The sequence below is a fragment of the Anolis sagrei genome, chromosome 2 (assembly GCF_037176765.1).
Source record: "Anolis sagrei isolate rAnoSag1 chromosome 2, rAnoSag1.mat, whole genome shotgun sequence".
NCBI lineage: Eukaryota > Metazoa > Chordata > Lepidosauria > Squamata > Dactyloidae > Anolis > Anolis sagrei.
In genome coordinates, this window is record NC_090022.1 from 26,979,354 (window position 1) to 26,998,813 (window position 19,460).

Sequence of the window (19,460 nt, forward strand, 5' to 3'; positions counted from 1 at the left end):
ACCTGTAGTTTTATGTCAGGGAGACAGGGTTCGATAATGTTGCCATGGGGACAAAAGGTTTAAATTCTTCATGTCCTGGGATTTGGATGCGAGAGCTGTACTATTTAGGGGTTATTATTGTCACAAATCTCAAAGGATATGGATGTTATTGTTTGGACAGTAGAGAGGGATGGGAGTGAATGCTGAGGAAATACTAAAATAAGAAGCATAGTGTCATCGCCCTTTGACCCCCTGCCCTCTCAGAGAAGTGGTGCTCTTTGACCTCTGGCCCCTTCTTTTAATGCCGTCCTGCTGCTTTGGGGTGTCAGACTTGGAGACAGCTGAAAGAGTCCTGGAGCTCACTGCTCCTCCTGCCTCTCTATGTTTCAGATCAAAATCCAGCAAGTGGCCCTGGAGATGCAGCTGACCCCATTCCTCATCCTCCTGCGCCGGACGCTTGAGCAGCTCCAGGAGAAGGACACAGGCAACATCTTCAGCCAGCCGGTCCCGCTGTCTGAGGTAACAGAACTCTACGAAGTAAGAACCCCTCCACCCCCAATTTATACTTTGCTCTGTTCCCATCCAGCCCTGGGGCTGGCCTAGCAGCTTGCTGGTCCTGTCCCCACCCCACCCCACCCAGGTATTGTGTATAGCCACAGAGTTGGGCCTTGTGTTAGCACTTAAATGTGAACAGGCCTACCAGTGCTCCAACATCTGTTCTGTGTTTGGGAATCATTTTGGAAAACGGCACATCTTTCTTTAAAGTGCATTTATATGGCTTTATTGCTCCTTGTGTATAACTGGTTTGGTGACCTCTCTTGGTCTGAGAAAAGGACATTGCAGGTCAACCTTCTAATATAAACTAGGGTTCAGTCTAGAGAATCAGTGTAATGCAGTGGGTTTGAGTGTTGGACTAGGACTCTTGGGACTCATCATCATATTAAAAATGATACAGATTAAAAATCACGCAAACGGCAATAAAATCATAAATAAAACAGTTTTTAAAAACAATTAAATAATGTATAAAGTTAAAACATTAACAATTATCAAAATGCTATAATCATCATCATCATCATCACCACCTTTATTTATATTCCACCCTATATTCCCGAGGGGACTCAGTGCGAATTACAGTACACATTTATGACAAATATTCCATGCGTTATACAATTAACAAAGACAGACTGTACATAAACAGAGGTAAAGGCTTCCCATCTTTTGCCATCTCTTGCATCTGGAGGCTGTTCTCGACTCCAGCCAGGGGGGGCGGGGGCTGCTGTTGCTTCATCTTCCATGCTGAAGAGCTTTGTTGTCCTTAGACACTCTGGATCGAATCGCTGGCATGTCTGCATGGGCATCTTTTATTACCTCCCCGCCAAAGCAGTATCTATTTATCTACTCACATTGCTATTTTCAGACTGCTAGGTGAGCAGAAGCTGGGCTCACCCCAGCCTGGGCTTGAACGGTCGACTTTCTGATTGGCAAGATGTTTTGCAGCTGGTGGTTTGACCTGCTGTGTTAAAGCCTGGCCCTATATGCAATCCATATAATGTATTAAAAGACTATAGAAACCATAGTCAACCAGTGGAAGAAGATCAAAGATGGAGCTGCCCTTTTATCCCATGGGAGGGAGCTCCAATGTCTAGAAGCAGTCACCACGAAGTCCTTCTCCATTGTTTCCACCAAACAAGCCTCAAAAAATAACAGAACAAAGGGAAGAGTCTTTTCAGATGATCCTAATCCTTCAGACAGCTCAGATTGACTTGTCTCTGATGGGTGGTCCTAGATTTCCTAGTTCTTTTTGATATTCAAGGTATGCCAGAAGTCATATCTTTTATTCCAAGCATGCAATTGCCCTGGACGGCCTATCTAATTTCTTTTGGTCAGCTAAAAGTTGTTTCTTCGTTTACTATTTCCATTTGTTTCCCTGTTGTCTCTTTTCAATAAAAAAGACATCTTGCCTGATCTTGGAAACACAATTTATTTTAAAGTCATGGAATTCCCTCAAGCAGCATAGACATCTATTATCTTTCAGCATGGACTTGGCTTTCTTGCATACTTGGCCAATTATTTCTTTACTGAATGGGTAATCCTAAAGCTGTAATATAAACTGAAACCCCCCAAGCCACTCCTTTTATATATAATCAGTCCAAAATTTCATTTTCTCTTGTAGAGGTAACTTTCCTACTTTCTTTTTGAATGCTTTTTCAATAAATTTTCTCCATACATCATCATAGAATCATAGAATCAAAGAGTTGGAAGAGACCTCATGGGCCATCCAGTCCAACCCCCTGCCAAGAAGCAGGAATATTGCATTCAAATCACCCCTGACAAATGGCCATCCAGCCTCTGCTTAAAAGCTTCCAAAGAAGGAGCCTCCACCACACTCCAGGGCAGAGAGTTCCACTGCTGAACGGCTCTCACAGTCAGGAAGTTCTTCCTAATGTTCAGATGGAATCTCCTCTCTTGTAGTTTGAAGCCATTGTTCCGCGTCCTAGTCTCCAAGGAAGCAGAAAACAAGCTTGCTCAAAATCAAAATCACTTCATTTCCATACCCTCTTTCCATACATGTCAGGTTGCCAATTTCCATACTTCCTTATATCATTCCTCTTATTTGTATATTTATTTATCTTTTCCAATTCCTTGCTATAAGCAGTCTTGCTATTGATAATAAGTATGTTGTCGCATCTTTATCCTTTTTTTTCCAGCTGTTTATTATTATTTAATGATAATAAAGCTATACTAGGACTTCTTTCTATTTTAATGTTCATTATATCCTCTATCTGTCTAAATACTTTCCCCAAAAATTATTTACATATTTACACTGCCACCACATATGTATGTATGTTCCTGATTCTTGGCATCCTCTCCAGCAATTTTGGAATAGTTTTTATTTATATTTGCTATTCTTATTGGTGTTATATACCATTTCCGTATAGAGCTTTATTTATTATTTACTTATTTACTTTATTTATATACCGCTTTTCTCAGCCCTCAGGCGACTTTAGAGGTCGAAACAAAAATATACATCGATAATAAGTATAAAACATCATAAAATAAGCAGTTGAAAACAACACTAATATACATTAACATTCTTGTGGCATCAAGATTATATTGCAGTTCGTTCCAGTCCATAACATTATGGAGTTTCTTATCGGCGTAGAAATTATGAAAGAAATTATGAAAGTCCAGAATTAAAAATCAAGTGTTAAATAATCTCTTTGAGTTTTCAACTCTTCAGAACACCATACAAGAAGACTAGTGAAAAAAGGATTAAGGGAGATGTAGGAAAAAGATTTAAATGACTTCTCTTTTTATTGTTCCATTTTGACCGGGTGAGAATAAAGAGTTTGAAATACCCCTAGCAGGAGCACATTTGTGTTGTTTTGTGTTTTAAGGTCATTTCCAACTTGTGTTGATGCGAAGGTGAATCTGTCATTGGGTTTTCTTGGCAAAATTTGTTTAGAGGTGGTTTGCCATTGCCTTCCTCTGAGGCTGAGAGTGGATGACTGTCTAAAGTCACCCAGTGGGTTTCCTCACATTGACAAAAAAAGGTCCGGTTATTGGCAAGGCTATTTTTAAAAAGGTTTGCTTTTCCCCCGAACCAGCTTTACAGCAATATAAGTTAGATAGTAGGTCAAACTTGCTGTATGGTCCCAATGTTTTATGTTGTATAGCAGGCATAGGCAAACTTCAGCCTCCAGGTGTTTTGGACTTCAACTCCCACAATTCGTAACAGCCTACCAGCTGTTAGGAATTGTGGGAGTTGAAATCGAAAACACTTGGAGGGCTGAAGTTTGCCCATACCTGTTGTATAGGCTGCTGTGTTACAACCCCTTCGTGTATAGGGAACAGTTCCTCCCCATGATGCATTATTCTCATGCAATTAATAATTATTGTACAGAAGGACAAAACAGATATGGATGGAGATGTATGCTGAGGCTGAGGCATGTTAGGAAAGGGGAGTGGAAAGCAAAACTTGAAGGGGCTCCTTTATTGGTCCATAGCTTCCAGAAATTCCCGGCTATGCTGAGTGAAGAATTTGGAGAGTTATAGTTCCCTGAAAATGGTATTTTTTTCCTAAATGCTGTTGAAGAGTTAAAACAGCCTCACTCTCATATCCATATGTCTTTTGGTTATGACATTCCATCTCTTCTGTGTTTCACTATGAGGATAATTTGAAATAAAATGTTTCTCTATAGAACCAGAGCTGGTACAGAAAGGAACCTGACACTTAACAAACCTCATACCCTCCAGTTACCTTCCTTTGCAACTTCAATTGATTAGCTAATGCCACTTGGAAAGATGGAAATTACAGTTCTGACGTTTAGAGATCACCAGGACTATCTACTCCAACCCCATTCTGCAAGAACACACAATCAAAGCACTTCCGCCAGATGGCCATCCAGCTTCTGTTTCTAAACCTCCAGAGAAGGGGATTCCATCGCATACTCCACTGTTGAACAGCTCTTATCATCAGGAAGATCTTCCCAATACTTAAATGGGATTTTTTTCCTGTGGTTTGAACCGTTCCTCTATTTCCTAGAATCTAGAGCAGCAGAAGGGTACTGATTGCTGGTATTTATTTATTTACAGTATTTATATTCCCTCCTTCTCATCCCACAGGGGACTCGGGGCAGATTACAATGTACATATACATGGCAGACACACAACATATATAGACAGACACCCAGAGCCTATTTAACATTCCAGCTTCTGGCCACCAGGGGAACTGTTGCTTCCTCATTCTTTGCATACTTCCTGGAGATTTTTTATGGCCTCGTAAATCAGTTAAATTAGCCTCTCCACATAAGTGGTACCTAAATTTCCTATTTGATAGATGCAACTTCTTTCGGGCTGCAAAGGTCGACAACAAGCTACACAATTTTGGTCGGAAGCTCACTCCGACTCGGGCTGGCTTCAAACTCATGACCTTTTGGTCAGTAGTGAACAAGACTGGGTTGTCTGATTTTTCCAGTTAGATCATAGTCTTTAGACTTGCCTGGAATTGGCTATATTTGTTGTGTCCCCTACTAAAATAAATTTGGAGTGACACTAAGGTTTGAATCCTCAGTCATGGAAACCCACTGGGTGGCCTTGGGCAGGTCACACTTTCTCAGCCTCAGAGGAAGGCAAATCTTGCCAAGCAAACCCTGTAAGAGTTGCTGTAAGTCAGAAAGACTTGAAAGCATACACCAAACAAGAACAACAGCCGTTCCCCAACCAGAAACCTGTACCTTGAAGTGTACTGTCTGGGACATTGGCTGTGCTGTAGCGTGCCCACCCTGAATGGCAGTCCCCCTTCTAAGTGGGGAAGATTGCTTCAGGTTGGGCAAGAGCTTGAGAGCCTGCATTCAGGACTGTTCTAACCTTTTTGTTTCTTCCTTTGGAGCAGGGATTTAGATGGGCTTCCAGTCTCTTAGCTGCTCTGCTTTCTGTGTGCTGCAGGTCCCCGACTATCTGGACCACATTAAGAAGCCTATGGACTTCTACACCATGAAGCAGAAACTAGAGGGTTATCACTACCTGAATCTGGATGAGTTTGAGGAGGACTTCAACTTGATAGTTACCAACTGTTTGAAGTACAATGCCAAAGACACCATCTTTTACCGGGCAGCTGTCCGGTTGCGAGAGCAAGGAGGGGCTGTGTTGCGGCAGGCCCGGCGGCAGGCTGAGAAGATGGGCATTGACTTTGAGACTGGCATGCACTTCCCCATGGCTGGGGACGAGGCACCTCTGCGGAGCACTGAGAACGGTGAGTAAGAATGTGCTGGGCTTGAAACCCAAAGGGGCTGTTGCTTCGTGGGAGCAGAAGGAGAGATACAACCGAGAGTTGCTGTCAGGCTGTTCAGGCAGAGTGGTGCTTAGAGGTGGAAGTCAGAAAGAGATTGTTGGAAAAGGTGTCTCCTGTCTCTCATTGCAGCCAGCCCTGTTGAAATGGCAAGCCTTTCTCACACTGTCTCCGCACAGAGTTGTTGGAAGATAGCTTCCATTATCCCTTGCCTGGAGTGAGAATTGTTCTTCCACACATCTGAAAGGTCCCAACTTATGGAATCATAGATTTGGAAGAGACCCTAAGGGCCATCCAATCTAACCCCCTGCTGTGCAGGAAAAGCACAATCAAATCACCCCTGACAGAAAACCATCCTGCCTCTGTTTAGAAGTCTCCAAAGGAGGGGCATCCACCACACTCTGAGGCAGTGAGTTCCACTATTAAACAGCTCTTACAGTCAGGAAGTTCTTCCTAACATTCAAACAGAATCTCCTTTCCTGTATTTTGAATCCATTGCTCCAGTGCTAGTTTGAAAGGTAGCAGAAAACAAACCCGCTCTTTTTTCCTTATGACATCCTTTCAGAAATTTCAACATGGCTATCATGTCTCCTCTAAACCTTCTGTTCTGGAAGTTGAACATACCCAGAACTCACAGAAGGCTGAGCTATGTATTAAAGCACTGTGGTAGTAGCAAAGTCTCTGGTGGTGATGAACATGTCATCTTGATTGCAAAATATTTATATCTGCAGCTACAATTGCATTTTATTGATTTTAACTAGTGAGGTTTTATGATTTTATGTAGTCTGTAATTATTGTTATTGTGATAGTGTTCATACACCTATTGTATTGTGTGTGTTTGCACCCTTGGGTGCTTTTGTGAGCCGCCCCAAGTCCCTTGGGGGGAGGGGGGTGGCGGGGTATAAATAAATAAGTATCTGGGAAGCTTTTGATTTCAGCCATGCTTTACAAAGGCTGCAAAATGTGATTTTCTACATGCTCTCCATGCATCTTGTTTTAATAGTAAAACATTGTTTGCTTTGCCATTGTTGCCACTGAATATCTTTCACACAGTAGCAAGGATAGGGTGCATCCCTTGGTGCATTTTATGGGGAGGATTGTGCCCACTTCGCTCCATAACTTGTCCACTTCTGCCTTAGGGAGTGCAGCGCTCTGAGAAAGAAAAGATTCCCTTTCCATCGATTATTTTTTTCTTGAACTAGAAATAGAATCTGAAACTCCAAACTAGTGAACTGTTTTATTTATTTATTTATTTATTTATTGTATATGTATCCCACTTTTTCTCTCTTAGAGAGACGCAAACACCCCCACCTTTTTTTTAACGTCAATCCCATTTTATTTCTTACGGCTTCTTGTGATCCAAGATGGCTGAGCAGCTGTGCCTCTTGGTCCTGCCTTGCCTCTTGGCCTTCTTGATGGGCAGAGACACAAGGTACTTATGCCTTTGACACGCTTCCTGTCTCCTTCCCTCAGATGAGGAGCGGCTGCTGCTGTCTGAAAATCAGAAGCACTTGCCCCTCGAAGACCAGCTGAACCTCCTGTTGGAGCGCCTGGCTGAGGTGAGCTCCGGAAAGCAGAGCGTAGGCCGTTGTCGGCGGGCCAAGATGATCAAAAAGGAGATCACGGCCTTGCGGCGGAAGCTGGCGCATCAGCGGGAGACAGGGAGGGAGGGGCATGGCCCCTTGACCCGCATCATTCTGCCCACCCACAACCCCTGCGAGAAGGACACTCAGACCGACAGTGCCGCCGAGGAGAGCAGCAGCCAGGAAACCGGCAAAGGTTGGTTTGGTAGTTGGTGGGGCCCTACTGCATGGAGTTAGCCTTTCCCTGTCCATGGACTCTTTGTAATGTAAGGATAGGTGTACTGCATAAAAATGTTCTTATTTGATACAATCCGTCCATTATAAATCTAACCATATCTAAGACACTAGAGCTGATGTGGTCTGTATAATGCGGTTCTCTGAATCAAAGCCCCAAATAACCACAGGAACAGCCCTAAAACCAAGATACCTGTCATGTTCCTCAGTGGCATTTCCTGTACCTATTATCCCTACTACAAATTCTTATATTCAGACCCAAGTCTCTCTTTCTCTTGACCATTCTACTAATGTCTCCCATACAGCATGTGAAATATGGGTTCCTAGAGAGCAGGGGTGGGAAACATGTGCTCCTCAAAATGTTGCTAAATTATATCTCACATCATGCCCCACCATCAGCTATGCTGGTTCTTCCTGATAATTAATATGGGCCAAATATATCTACAGTTGCTCATGTTTGGTTACAATTATTTAAAGCAACATAGCAGTATTGCTCTATGATTGATCTCACAATATCCTTGTGAGGTAGACTAGGTTGAGAGGTTGTAACCGCTTTGTAAAATAAGGAATGTCATTACTAAATTGGTAGCTTTCTTTACCACTACATGCTGGTGTTAGAAGAGCAGTGGGCTGATCGAGAGGACTATTGTGAGAGGAAACATTGCTAAAATGTTATGTAAGGGTCATCTCCATTTGTGGGGAGATAATTCGTTTCACTGGATAAACCGGATGTGAACTGCAAATTGTAGTGTAGGAGGCTCTCGGTCATCTCTTTACTAATTGGATTCTTGCTTACTGAGAGTTATTGAGAGTTATATTGACATGAAATTTCCAAAGTTGTCTTGTTTGGGATTTAAACCAACTGTCATTAACAATAGTTGCCATCTATTTGGGACAGTATATAAACACAATTTGGCCTGCATATTGCACTGCAGTGGGCTCTTTACTGTTTTACTAATTTGATCCTTGCAGCTTGTTTGGATCTAAGACTTCCTGAAAGTTGCATTGACGTTGTCTCGTTTTGAGATTTGTCCAACTGTCATAAACAGCGGTTGCCTCCTATAAAGGTAGAGGGGGAACTAAAGGCAGCTTAAAGAGAGAACCGCTCCTGTTTAGCTTCCTATTCTGAGCGAACACTGCCACTTTTAATTCCAGGCCTTGGCCCCAACTCTTCCTCCACTCCAGCTCATGAAGTTGGCAGAAGGACCTCAGTGCTTTTCTCCAAGAAGCATCCCAAGACTGCCGGGCCTCCCAAACGTCCTGGGCGTCCACCCAAGAACCGTGACAGTCAACTGGCCCCAGGTCATGGAAACAGCCCAGTGGGGCCCCCACAGCTGCCAATCATGAGCTCCCAGCGGCAACGCAAGAGAGGCAGGAGCCCGCGCCCCAGCACCAGCTCAGACAGTGACAGTGACAAGTCAGCAGATGACGCTCCTCTTGGTGAGTCAGTCTGGAGCAGGTCTCTTCAACAAGGTGGCTAGAGCCTCTGGGATTTGGAGGGTAACAGGTTGAAGAGGCATGTTCTAGAACAGGCATGGGCAAACTTCAGCCCTCCAGGTGTTTTGGACTTCAACTCCCACAATTCCTAACCGCCAGTAGGCTGATAGGAATTGTGGGTGTTGAGGTACAAAACACCTGGAGAGCCAAAATTTGCCCATGCCTGCTCTAGAGTAAAATTGAGAAAGGGTCTTAAGACACTGTATGCGAAAGCAACTTGTCTCGGAAGCCTAAATTACTAAAAATCCTGCTACCGTGCAAGGCAGCAGCTTTGCATTATGCAAACATTTTCCACACAGATTTAGGTCGGCAGTGGGAATACCAGGAACCAGCAGAAAGTATTGCCTGCGTAAGACCAAGCATATTATCCCAAAGAAATGAAAGAACAGTGACTGAGGAAAGAAAGCAAATGCTTCTGTACATTGTTGGGTGTGAGGGAAGCTTATGAGTTTGAAAAAAGAAATCCAGGGGGTAGTTTGCGCTAGCAAAAAGAATAAAATAATTCAGAAAACTGAAAATATCTTTCAAAGTTAATGCCTTATTGCCCCTTTCTTGTCTGAGGTAGCAACAAGGCTTTCACTTTTTCTCTGCCTTGGAGGTCAGATAATAATAATAATAATAATTATTATTATTATTATATTATTATTATTATATTATAATATAATACTTATATTATAATGGAGCTAGTCTAATATCCCCACGGATATTAGACTATCTCCATCATTAACGGTATTCCGCAAAAAAGTGAAGACCTGGTTGTTTGAGCAGGCGTTCGAATAGTCAGTGCAATGAGTGTAATGAACATAGGAATGGAACAATGGATCACGGACCTGGATCATGTTTTTAGTGATGAGACGCTAGTGAATGGTTATTGTTGTTAATCGTATATTATTGTATAATGTGTTATAATGTTAACTGTTTTTATACCGTGTTATTGTAGCATTGAATTTTTGCTGTTCTGTTGTTAACCGCTGTGAGTCGCCTAAGGGCTGAGAACAGCGGTATACAAATAAAGTAAATAATAAAAGTAAATAAATTATTATTATTATTATTATTATTATTATTATTATTTGTATCCTGCTTTTTCTCTTTAAAAAAAGAGAGACTGAAAGTGGCTCACAATAAAACTAATACAATGAAAAACTAAAAATATGCAAACATTCATGTGGAATTAAACATGAACAGTATTCAAAATAAAAAGATAAAACCATTAAAACCAATTGAGGGGCAGCCACCGAGAAGGATGGCCCACACTCTCATTCCCACCAACTGAGCTTGAGATGGAGGTGGGACTGAGAGAAGGGCCTCTGCTGAAGATCTCAGGGCCTGGGCAGATTCATACAGGGAGATGAGGCCAGCCAAATAGAATCATAGAATCATAGAATCAAAGAGTTGGAAGAGACCTCATGGGCCATCCAGTCCAACCCCCTGCCAAGAAGCAGGAATATTGCATTCAAATCACCCCTGTCAGATGGCCATCCAGCCTCTGCTTAAAAGCTTCCAAAGAAGGAGCCTCCACCACACTCCGGGGCAGAGCGTTCCACTGCTGAACGGCTCTCACAGTCAGGAAGTTCTTCCTAATGTTCAGATGGAATCTCCTCTCTTGTAGTTTGAAGCCATTGTTCCGCGTCCTAGTCTCCAAGGAAGCAGAAAACAAGCTTGCTCCCTCCTCCCTGTGGCTTCCTCTCACATATTTATACATGGCTATCATGTCTCCTCTCAGCCTTCTCTTCTTCAGGCTAAACATGCCCAGTTCCCTAAGCCGTTCCTCATAGGGCTTGTTCTCCAGACCCTTGATCATTTTAGTCGCCCTCCTCTGGACACATTCCAGCTTGTCAATATCTCTCTTGAATTGTGGTGCCCAGAATTGGACACAATATTCCAGATGTGGTCTAACCAAAGCAGAATAGAGGGGTAGCATTACTTCCTTAGATCTAGACACTATGCTCCTATTGATGCAGGCCAAAATCCCATTGGCTTTTTTTGCCGCCACATCACATTGTTGGCTCATGTTTAACTTGTTGTCCACGAGGACTCCAAGATCTTTTTCACACGTACTGCTCTCGCGCCAGGCGTCCCCCATTCTGTATCTTTGCATTTCATTTTTTCTGCCAAAGTGGAGTATCTTGCATTTGTCACTGTTGAACTTCATTTTGTTAGTTTTGGCCCATCTCTCTAGTCTGTCAAGATCGTTTTGAATTCTGCTCCTGTCCTCTGGACTATTGGCTATCCCTCCCAATTTGGTGTCGTCTGCAAACTTGATGATCATGCCTTCTAGCCCTTCATCTAAGTCATTAATAAAGATGTTGAACAGGACCGGGCCCAGGACGGAACCCTGCGGCACTCCACTCGTCACTTCTTTCCAAGATGAAGAGGAAGCATTAGTGAGCACTCTCTGTGTTCGTCCACTTAACCAATTACAGATCCACCTCACCGTAGTTTTGCCTAGCCCACATTGGACTAGTTTCCTTGCCAGAAGGTCATGGGGGACCTTGTCGAAGGCCTTACTGAAATCCAGGTACGCTACATCCACGGCATTCCCCGCATCTACCCAGCTTGTAGCTCTATCGAAGAAAGAGATCAGATTAGTCTGGCATGACTTGTTTTTGATAAATCCATGTTGACTATTAGCGATGACTGCATTTGTTTCTAAGTGTTTGCAGACCGCTTCCTTAACAATCTTTTCCAGAATCTTGCCCGGTATCGACGTGAGGCTGACCGGACGGTAGTTGTTTGGGTCATCCTTTTTTCCCTTCTTGAAGATTGGGACCACATTGGCCCTCCTCCAATCTGCTGGAACTTCTCCCGTTCTCCAAGAACTCTCAAAGATGGTTGCCAATGGTTCCGAAATGACTTCCGCTAGTTCCTTCAATACTCTGGGGTGTAGTTGATCTGGCCCTGGGGACTTGAACTCATTAAGAGCGGCCAGGTATTCCTGGACGACTTCTTTCCCAATTTGGGGTTGGATGTCCTCCAATCCCTCATCCACTCCATCTTGCTGAGGTTGAAAACTCTCTTTTTGTGAGAAGACCGAGGCAAAGAAGGCATTAAGTAGTTCTGCCTTTTCCCTATCCCCTGTCAGCATTGCCCCATCTTCTCCGCGAAGAGGTCCTATCGCCTCCTTGTTTTTCCTTTTTCTACTGACATAAGAATAGAAGCCCTTTTTATTGTTTTTAATTTCCCTGGCAAGCCTGAGCTCGTTTTGTGCTTTAGCCTTGCGGACCTTTTCCCTACAGGTGTTGGCTATTTGTTTGAATTCTTCTTTGGTGATTTCTCCCTTTTTCCACTTCTTGTGCATGTCTCTTTTGTGTCTTAGCACAGTTAGAAGTTCTTTGGACATCCATTCTGGCTTCTTTGCACTTGTCCTATTTTTTCTCTTTGTTGGCACGGTTTGCAATTGCGCCTTGAGTATTTCACTCTTGAGAAATTCCCATCCATCCGTAGCTCCCTTGTCTTTTAGTATCTGTGTCCACGGAATGCTGCTCAGCGTTTCCTTCATTTTTTGGAAATCAGCTCTCCTAAAGTCCAAAATGCGGGTTTGACTTGTCTTAGTTTCGGCCTTCCTTTGTACCTCAAATTGCAGGAGCACATGGTCACTTGCCCCTAAGGATCCTACCACTTCGACCGCATCGATCAGGTCCTCCGCATTTGTTAGGATGAGATCAAGAGTAGCCAATCCCCTTGTTGCCTCTTCTACCTTCTGGACCATGAAATTGTCTGCAAGGCAAGCGAGGAATTTGTTGGACCTTGTACTCTTGGCCGAGTTTGTTTTCCAGCAAATATCGGGATAGTTGAAATCGCCCATGACTACTACATCTCTTCTCTGTGCCTGTTTGGTCAACTGTTGGCAGAAGACTTCATCAAGTTCTTCCTCCTGGCTTGGGGGTCTGTAGTAGACGCCTTCTTCTGCGTGGTACTGTGAAATCCACACCTGTGGTATTTCCCTGCGTCCACGCAGCTGACTCGGATCTTTCTTGAAAGCTTTTCCTAATTAGGGGCTCCAGCCCCGCCCATCTACTCCTAATAAAGCCAGGCAGCGGGGCTTGGAGCCTTAATTCCTTTTGTCCGCGAAAGCAGCAACAACTCGGTGTTCTCTCCTAAAACAACTATAGGTTTGACTCAAGGACTCCAGTTTGACTACTCTAACAGACAGCAATTCCAACTTTTGTTCTGGGACCTTTGTTTATCCTATTTAGGCTAGTGGGAGGACAAACCCACTCCCTCCCTCTAAAAAAAAAAATGCCCTGTCCTCTGAGGCGCAGGCTTTTTTGCCTTTGGCAATGGGCAGTAACTTACCTTCTTTTTCTTCTGTTCCCCTTGCTCAGAAAGCAGGAGGGAAGAAGATTTTTACCAGCCTACCACCCCTTCCAGACCCAGGAACTGGTAGAGCTTGTGGCAACAAACTACCACTGTGGCTTTGTGCCAATAACTTTGTTTTGGGTTGCAGCCACGCCTCTCAACTGTCTCTGTTTTTTAAGGACAGCTTGCTCTCACTGCCCGTGCTTTCTCTGCCCCATTTACCCCAGCAGGCAGTGGACGCTGCAACGATCCCTGCCATGCTTTTGCCCCCCTCAGGGGAGGGGAGGCTCAAGGCAGCCACGCCACCTGTGTGAGTGATGGCTAGCCAAGGCTTGCCTCCACGCCCATGGCATATAACGCCTTGGAGGGGCCTTTGGGTTGCAACAATTCCTGCCATGTTTTTGCCCCCCTCAGGGGAGGGGAGGCTCAAGGCAGCCACGCCACCTGTGTGAGTGATGGCTAGCCAAGGCTTTGCCTCCACACCCATGGCATATAACGCCTTGGAGGGGCCTTTGGGTTGCAACAATTCCTGCCATGTTTTTGCCCCCCTCAGGGGAGGGGAGGCTCAAGGCAGCCACGCCACCTGTGTGAGTGATGGCTAGCCAAGGCTTTGCCTCCACGCCCATGGCATATAACGCCTTGGAGGGGCCTTTGGGTTGCAACAATTCCTGCCATGTTTTTGCCCCCCTCAGGGGAGGGGAGGCTCAAGGCGGCCACGCCACCTGTGTGAGTGATGGCTGCCAAGGCTTTGGGTCTAAGCCCATGGAATATAACTCCTTGGAGGGGCCTTCGGGCTACTATCCTCCCTCTGCGTCATGCTGCCTGGGAGCTTCAGTGACGGCTCAGACTGTAAGTACTGTGTCTTTTGGACCCCATTTCCACTTGGCCCATGCCTCAACAGGTAGGTTGCTACTCTTTTGCATAGGCAAACTGCACCCTCCTTTCCTTTTCAAGGATTTGTAGTCCCTTCTTTTGGTTTTCAGGAGTTTATTAAAACTTTTTCCTAAGCTCATTCTGGTGCTTCCTTCAGCTGCAACCAGTCAATGAGTCTGATGTAGATTCTGACTCCTATGAGTAGCAGATTTCTCCTACTCTTGAGGAGGACTTTTCCATCCCAGCTTCCTTGGGGGATGTGTTACCTAATTTTTTCTCCTTGATTGCTTAGAGGATCTGCTTTTCTCAGTTGAGCAACAGCAGAAACAAGCTCCAAGTACAGTTCTCCCAGTTCTCCCAGCACTTCCATATTCGCTTAAGCTTGGAGAAAAACAAAGGGCAACTCCTGTATCTGTGTCTGGAATTTCTAAGTTTGTAACTGCACTTTACTGCATACGCACCTTTTCAGCAGAGTGGTTAGTTAAGCCTACTAAACTGAACTTTATTGTGGTCAAAGTTGTTTAATCCACTGTGATAAGAAGATCCACCCCACTGCTAGCCTACTTACTTGCATGATTTATTACCATGCTTGTCTGGCAGCCTCTCAGGTAGCTCAGCACCTTCTTTGGATCTTCTTCCCCTACAACATCAACAGATCCCAAGGGCTTTCTGTCAGTAGTATCTCACCTTAGCTTCTCATCACAATGCTACGGCTAAGCACAGCACCGATACAGTACTAAGGTGTTTGCTGCTGTTGCAGCAGCCATCCACCAGCATGTGTAGATCCTCTACCCTCTCCAAAGTAGACAGAGCAATGGCAGGATAACTGCCCATGGCAGAACATAGCCTGCTTCTAAGTTTGGCTTTTTACCACAATCTAGCCTAGATTGTGGTGGCCAGCCCCTCAGCTTAATTATCCAGGGCTGACAACAAACTAAAGGGAAAGAAGATCAGGGCCAATAGTTTTTTCGCATGCATTTTCTCTTCTTTAATAGCCTCCAACCCTTCAGCTCCAGTTTTTGGAGCTCCACCTCATCATTTTTAGATGCATGGCATTAGATCTCTTCTCACTCATGGGTGTTGGAGATTACAGAGCATGTTTATGCAATTGAATTTTTCAAACTGTCCCCAGTAGGGACTCTACGGGCCACTCCTCCTCCTGTGTTATAGCAGGAGGTAATTACTTGTTTCAAAGGAGCAGTAGCTTCTTTACATCTTTCTATGTTTCCTTCTTTTTCCTTTTCCCCAGCTGTTTTTTGGTTTCCAATAAAGGCAGTGGGCCTTGGCCAGGTTTGGACCTTACAGGATTTTATGCATATATTGCATATTGCAAATTTCAGGTATTGTCATTACCAACCATCCTCCCTCTGTTATCCAGCAAGACATGGTTCAGTAGCATTGATTTGAAGGATGCCTTTTTTCATGTGGTATTAGACCACAAGACGGTAGATTTTTGTCACTTTTTACTAGCAGTCAGGTTTTTTCATTTCAAGTTCTTCATTCTGGTATCTCCACAGCTCCACAGGTGTTACTAAGGAGATGGTTGTATGCCGGCTCATCCCTGGGTGCACGGGGTAGTAGTTTCCCCCTATATTTATGGCTGGTTGCTGGTGCACAGTCCTGTGAGTATCTACAGAGGAACATTCACTTTACTCTCTTTATAGCAGACGCTTGGTCTTTTTATCAACAAGGTAAAATCTCTTCTTCAGCCTATCCAAACAACCAATTCATGGGGCCTGTATTGGACTCTTGGCATGCAAGAGCCTACTTGCTAGAAGACAGGTTTCTGAATCTGCATTCATTAGCTCTTTGAGTCTGGCAGAAGCCATACATCCATGCCAAGGATGTCCAGTGCTTTTTGGGACACATGGCATTCACCACAGCTGCCACTCCTTTCTCCTGTTTGCACCTTCGGCCTCTCCAGAATTGGTTTCTTCGGGCACTTCATCCCATGCAGGATGAGCCCAATGAATGTGTCATTGTCCCTCTAGCCATCCACAGGTCTCTCAACTAGTGGACTCATCGCTCCAATCTCTGTGTGGGCGATGTTAGCAACCGACACTCACCTCGAGGGTCACACCATCCATGGTCCTTAGGCGGCCATAGAGGGCATGGAGCACATCAACTATTTGGAGTTACTCGCAGTACAAATGGCACTGCACCTTATCTCTCATTTGCTCATGGACAGTATTGTCCACCTTACTACCACCACCACGATTGTGATTTGCTTGCCCTCATCATCAGAATCGGGGACTGGTATACCATAACCATCAGTGCCATTCATCAAGAACTCTCTTGCTGGCTCCCTCAGTCAGACAGTTTATACTGACCACTAATGGTCCCTTCATCCTTCCCAGGCATGGGAACTCTTTGTCAGATGGCACACTCCCCTTCTGGACTTGTTTGTCTTTGGAGCACGTCTTGCCTCCACCAGAAAGGCTGTTGGGAGATGCCTTCCTCCTGGATTGGACATCCACCCACCTGTACATCTTTCCACTATTGCCAGTGCTGTCCAGCGTGGTCTCTCGTCTTCAAGCAGAGCAGGTAGATTGCATTCTCATCACGCCATGGTGGCCCCGCCAGCCATGGTTTGTCATTCTGCTCCAACTTGCAGGCAGCTGTTACATTCAGTTGCCACTCAGACCAGACTTGCTGGCTATGAGCAACAGCCCAGTCCCGTACTCCCAGGTCACTCAGTTCCGGTTGACGGCGTGGCAGCTCCAGCCTCAGCCCTCTCTCAACCAGTAAAGGGCATTTTGGACCTTGCCCTGAGCCCTGCCACTAAACATTGTTACATTTGTAAGTGGTGTCATTTTTGCATTTTTTCACAAAAGCAAGGGGTTCAGCCTCTGTCTGCTTCCACTTCCCTCCTGGATTTTTTGATCTCTCTGTCAGATTCAGGACTCTCATTATCATTCTTGAAGGTCAATCTGGCAAATATAGATTCGTTTAGAAGCGAGCATTCTCTTCCCTCTCCTTTATCCGATCCTTTTGTAAAGAGATTTCTGCAAGGCTTTAGAAATTTCTGGCCCCAAGTAGGCCTGTGCCCCCCTTGGAGGTTGGAGGTTGTTCTTTTCGCCCTTACAAAACCACCATTTGAGCCAATGGTCACTTCTGACATGTTCCATCTATCATGGAAAACGGCATTTTTAGTGCCTATTACTTTTGCTTGTCGCGCTAGCGAGCTTATGGCTCTTGAGTCGATAGTCCTTACCTGAAATTTCATAAGGATGTCATGCTGGGCACAGACATTTCCTTCTTACCTAAGGCAGCATCATAGTTTCATATGTCTCAGGACATTGTCCTTCCAACCTTATTTCCAAATCCTTCTACTCCCCTGGAGCAGTCTTTGCACCTTCTTGATGTGCGGAGGGCTCTTGCTTTTTATGTCCACCACACAGCTCCATTACGGAAGTCCCTACGACTTTTTGTTAAGTACCGTAGGGATACTGTGGGCCTTCCTGTTTCTACCCAGAGGTGGTGGCCTGGATAGTTGCAGCTATCCGGCTAGTTTGCGAAATGGCAGGACTGGACTTACCTGTTCAGATCCATGCTCATTCCACTAGAGCATTGGCACCCTCCATGGTTTTTTTTGCACAGTGTGCCTCTGCATGATATCTGTCGAGTGGCCATATGGTCAACACCGCATACTTTTGTCTCCCATTATAAATTGGATTTAGCTGCCAAGTAGGAGACGGCTTTTGGGAGAGCAGTACTTTTTTCTGCACTAGCATGACACCCGCCATCCGTGGGACTGCTCGCTAGTCTACCACAGGTGTGGATTTCACAGTACCACGCAGAAGAAAGTAAGGTTGCTTACCTGTAATCATGTTTCTTCTAGTGGTAACTGTGAAATTCACACAACCCGCCCATCCTCCCCACATTCTGTCATGCCTTTTATCTCCGACTGTCTTTCGCGGTACGGAATTAAGGCTCCAAGCCCCGCTGCCTGGCTTTATTAGGAGTAGATGGGCGGGGCTGGAGCCCCTAATTAGGAAAAGCTTTCAAGAAAGATCCGAGTCAGCTGCGTGGACGCAGGGAAATACCACAGGTGTGAATTTCACAGTTACCACTAGAAGAAACATGATTACAGGTAAGCAACCTTACTTTCTTCTTTTTCAACCAAAACCCTACTTTGTGAGGCATGCAACCAGTGCATCTGTGTTACAATCCAGCTTTCCTAAATTATTGGCTTCCCTGCCCAGTGGGCCTGTGGGACTTGAGAATAGTGCCTGTGCTTTGATTTGCCTGATTAACCTTTTGTTTCTCTCCAGACTTGCCAGCCAATGGCTTCAGCAGTAGCAGTCAGCCTGTCAAGAAAAGTTTCCTCGTGTATCGCAGTGACTACAACCTCCCGCGTAGCAGCTCCGACTCAGAGTCGAGCAGCACCAGCAGCAGCAGTGCCGCCTCCGACCGCACCAGGTATCAGCGAAGGGCAGGGGCTAGGACTGGTCAAGATCTGGGGGATGTAAACACAACTCAGTAGGCTTCAGGGGGCTGCACACACCCTTCCCCCATCACCATCTGCATTTACTTTTTAAAAAATCACTCAAAATACCTTCCAGGGTGATTTGTAAGGCTCAGAAGAAATCTGGGTTTACTCCCTAGTTAAAGAAGGGCCTTTTGTTAGTGGTGTTTGCTTAGAGTTTTGATGGCAAGATTGCTTTTGACAGCCAATATGGGAAAGTTGTGCCTTGTTCTCACCAGTCCATTTCTCCTAGACATCTCTCAGTGGTTGTCCTTCATTTTACCACTTAAGATATTAACATGTATTTAGCTCTCTGGACAAAGTAATACCTGAAATAAATAACAATTCTGCTTCTTTCCACTTAGCACGACTCCTTCCAAACAAGGGAGGGGCAAGCCTTCCTTCTCCCGTGTGAATTTCCCAGAGGACAGCAGCGAAGACTCGTCGGGAACCGAAAACGAATCCTACTCAGTGGGAACCGGTCGAGGAGTCGGCCATGGCAGTAAGTATCGGTGCCCCTTTCCTCTGGTTTCCTCTCTAGGGATGAGACGTGGAGAAGGAGGGCTGTGACCTCTCGCCTTCCCTTTGTGTCTTGTTGCAGTGGTGCGGAAGAGCATCAGCCGGTCGGCTGGCTGGCTTTCTGAGGATGAGGACTCCCCTCTGGATGCCTTGGACCTGGTCTGGGCAAAATGCCGGGGTTACCCATCTTATCCAGCACTGGTGAGTAGAGATATAC

At 45.0% G+C, this 19,460-nt stretch overlaps 1 protein-coding gene across 5 annotated transcripts in view; it reads left to right on the forward strand.

The window, feature by feature from the left end:
• The window catches only part of BRPF1 (bromodomain and PHD finger containing 1), a 39,746-nt gene that overhangs the window by 17,781 nt on the left and 2,505 nt on the right, over window positions 1-19,460 (forward strand). For 3 of the 5 annotated variants that reach the window (XM_067463413.1, XM_067463414.1, XM_067463417.1), the window contains 7 exons: window positions 370-516; window positions 5,428-5,734; window positions 7,244-7,549; window positions 8,743-9,027; window positions 18,531-18,678; window positions 19,090-19,226; window positions 19,326-19,444. In XM_067463413.1, coding sequence (XP_067319514.1) covers window positions 370-516; window positions 5,428-5,734; window positions 7,244-7,549; window positions 8,743-9,027; window positions 18,531-18,678; window positions 19,090-19,226; window positions 19,326-19,444 — 1,449 coding nt within the window. The remainder of the gene's footprint in view (window positions 1-369; window positions 517-5,427; window positions 5,735-7,243; window positions 7,550-8,742; window positions 9,028-18,530; window positions 18,679-19,089; window positions 19,227-19,325; window positions 19,445-19,460) is intronic. The other 2 variants (XM_067463416.1, XM_067463415.1) reach the window with 2 other exon arrangements.